This window comes from Alligator sinensis, unplaced genomic scaffold (genome assembly GCF_000455745.1).
Source record: "Alligator sinensis unplaced genomic scaffold, ASM45574v1 scaffold890_1, whole genome shotgun sequence".
Classification (NCBI taxonomy): Eukaryota; Metazoa; Chordata; order Crocodylia; family Alligatoridae; genus Alligator; species Alligator sinensis.
In genome coordinates this window covers 449,693-453,092 of record NW_005842948.1, presented here as the reverse complement: position 1 = coordinate 453,092, position 3,400 = coordinate 449,693, and the positions used below count along the sequence as shown (strand labels likewise).

Below are 3,400 nucleotides of genomic sequence, written 5' to 3'. Positions count from 1 at the left end.
CATGGAAGGAGAGGTCAGCGCGCCTGCCGCTGAGATCCAGGCTCCCGGTTTGGACCTCGACATTGCCAGCAAAGAGGAGGAGAAGGGGAAAATGAAGATGCCAAGCATGACGCTTCCCAAGGTAAAGATGCCACATGTGCAGATCAGCCTGCCGAAGGCCGAGGCTGATGTTTCAATTCTCGACACCCAAGCTGAAATGAAAGGCAGAGACATAGCAGTGAAGGTCCCAGCTGCAGAAGGCAGCATCGACATGCCTGCTTGCAAAGCCGAGGGCACGGGGATGAAAATCCACATGCCAAAAGTCAAGATGCCTAGTATGGGATTCTCCAAACCCGACATCAAAGCTCCCAAACTCGACGTGGACGTCACCTTCCCCAAAGTCGACGTCACCCTGCCCACCTGCGAGGTCAGACTTCCCCAAGCGGACCTGAAGGCAGGCCCTGTGGTCAGCGACATCAGCATCACCACGCCAGATGTGAAGGATCCTGCACTGGAAGGCAGCCTGGATGTGAAGATGCCCCAGATTGATGCCGAAGCGCCATCTGCCCAGATTGCAGTGGGCGGTGCCGCACTGGACACCGGGAGCTTGAAAGGGAAGATTAAGAAGCCAAAATTTGACAAACCAAAGTTTGGAGTTTCCCTCCCCAAAGAGCACATGCCAGAAGGCAAGATCAGCCTGCCTATGGTGGAAAGGGATCTTCCCCAGGCCAAAGTGACAGCCGAGGGGGCGGTCGTGTCACTGGAGACCCCGAAGGTCCAGGTGAAAGCCAAAGTGCCAGACACCGAAGCCGACGTCTCCAGCTGGAAAGTGGAAATGCCATCCCTGAAAATGCCGAAAATGCCAAAAGCTGACCTCAAAGACCCAAAGCTGGACGTTAGCCTGCCATCTGTGGATGTCAGTCTGCCAAAAGTCGATGTGGAGGTTGGAGGGCTGGAAGTTGCTGCTGGGAAGATGGAGGTCAAAGGTGAAATCAAAGCAGGCGAGAAAGAGGCCAAAGTTAAAGACAGCAAGTTCAAAATGCCCAAATTCGGCATGCCTTCCTTTGGGTGGTCCACTTCCAAAGAGGCCCAGATGGGAGCAGCCGATGTGGAGGTGAGCCTCACTGGGCCACAGGTGACCTTGCCGGCAGCCAGCATGGAAGGAGAGGTCAGCGCGCCTGCCGCTGAGATCCAGGCTCCCGGTTTGGACCTCGACATTGCCAGCAAAGAGGAGGAGAAGGGGAAAATGAAGATGCCAAGCATGACGCTTCCCAAGGTAAAGATGCCACATGTGCAGATCAGCCTGCCGAAGGCCGAGGCTGATGTTTCAATTCTCGACACCCAAGCTGAAATGAAAGGCAGAGACATAGCAGTGAAGGTCCCAGCTGCAGAAGGCAGCATCGACATGCCTGCTTGCAAAGCCGAGGGCACGGGGATGAAAATCCACATGCCAAAAGTCAAGATGCCTAGTATGGGATTCTCCAAACCCGACATCAAAGCGCCCAAACTCGACATGGACGTCACCTTCCCCAAAGTCGATGTCACCCTGCCCACCTGCGAGGTGAGCCTTCCCCAAGCGGACCTGAAGGCAGGTCCTGTGGTCGGCGACATCAGCATCACCACAGCGGTTGTGAAAGCTCCTGCACTGGAAGGCAGCCTGGATGTGAAGACGCCCCAGATTGATGCCGAAGCGCCATCTGCCCAGATTGCATTGGGCGGTGCCGAGCTGGACACCGGTGGCTTGAAAGGGAAAATTAAGAAGCCAAAATTTGACAAGCCAAAGTTTGGAGTTTCCCTCCCCAAAGAGCACCTGCTAGAAGGCAAGATCAGCCTGCCTATGGTGGAAAGGGATCTTCCCCAGGCCAAAGTGACAGCTGAGGGGGCGGTCGTGTCGCTGGAGACTCCCGAGGTCCAGGTGAAAGCTGAGGTGCCAGACACCAAAGCCGACGTCTCCAGCTGGAAAGTGCAAATGCCATCCCTGAAAATGCCCAAAATGCCAAAAGCTGACCTCAAAGACCCAAAGCTGGACGTTAGCCTGCCATCTGTGGATGTCAGTCTGCCAAAAGTCGATGTGGAGGTTGGAGGGCTGGAAGTTGCTGCTGGGAAGATGGAGGTCAAAGGTGAAATCAAAGCAGGCGAGAAAGAGGCCAAAGTTAAAGACAGCAAGTTCAAAATGCCCAAATTCGGCATGCCTTCCTTTGGGTGGTCCAGCTCCAAGGAGGCCTGGGTGGGAGCAGCCGATGTGGAGGTGAGCCTCACCGGGTCCCAGGTGACCTTGCCAGTAGCCAGCGTGGAAGGAGAGGTCAGCGCACCTGCCGCTGAGATCCAGGCTCCCGGTGTGGACCGCGACATTGGGGTGTCTGCCAGCAAAGAGGGGGAGAAGGGGAAAATGAAGATGCCAAGCATGTCGCTTCCCAAGGTGAAGATGCCACACATGAAGGTCAGCCTGCCAAAGGCTGAGGTTGATGTTTCACTTCCCGACACCCAAGCTGAAATGAAAGGGGGAGACTTAGCAGTGAAGGTCCCAGCTGCTGAAGGCAGCATCGACATGCCTCCAGGCAAAGCCGAGGGCACGGGAATGAAAATGCACATGCCAAAAGTCAAGATGTCTAGTATGGGATTCTCCAAACCCGACATCAAAGCACCCAAACTCGACTTGGACGTCACCTTACCCAAACTCGATGTCACCCTGCCCAGCTGCGAGGTCAGCCTTCCCCAAGCGGACCTGAAGGCGGGCCCCGTGCACGGCGATATCAGTATCACCACGCCAGATATGAAGGCTCCTGCACCGGAAGGCAGCCTGGATGTGAAGACACCCCAGTTTGATGCCGAAGCGCCATCTACCCAGATTGCATTGGGCGGTGCCGAGCTGGACACCGGGGGCCTGAAAGGGAAGATAAAGAAGCCAAAATTTGACAAGCCAAAGTTTGGAGTTTCCCTTCCCAAAGAGCCTGTGCCAGAAGGCAAGTTCAGCCTGCCTATGGTGGAAGAGGACCTTCCCCATTCCAAAGTGACAGCTGAGGGGGCGGTCGTGTCACTGGAGACCCCCAAGGTCCAGGTGAAAGCCGAGGTGCCAGACACCGAAGCCGACATCTCCAGCTGGAAAGTGCAAATGCCATCCCTGAAAATGCCCAAAATTCCAAAAGCTGACCTCAAAGGCCCAAAGATGGATGTCAACCTGCCAAAGGTTGAGGTGGAGGTTGGAGTGTTGGAAGTTGTTGCTGGGAAGATGGAGGTCAAAGGTGAAATCAAAGCAGGCAAGAAGGAGGCCAAAGGCAAAGACAGCAAGTTCAAAATGCCCAAATTCGGCATGCCTTCCTTTGGGTGGTCCACTTCCAAAGAGGCCCAGATTGGAGCAGCCGATGTGGAGGTGAGCCTCACCGGGCCCCAGGTGACCTTGCCGGCAGCCTGCGTGGAAGGG

The 3,400-nt window shown here is 55.6% G+C and overlaps 1 protein-coding gene across 1 annotated transcript in view; it reads left to right on the top strand.

Moving 5' to 3' along the window:
• The window catches only part of LOC102374025 (protein AHNAK2), a 71,197-nt gene that overhangs the window by 60,140 nt on the left and 7,657 nt on the right, over positions 1-3,400 (top strand). Inside the window, 1 exon segment of the mRNA XM_025192610.1 lies at positions 14-3,391. Within this exon segment, the coding sequence (XP_025048395.1) occupies positions 14-3,391 (3,378 nt within the window).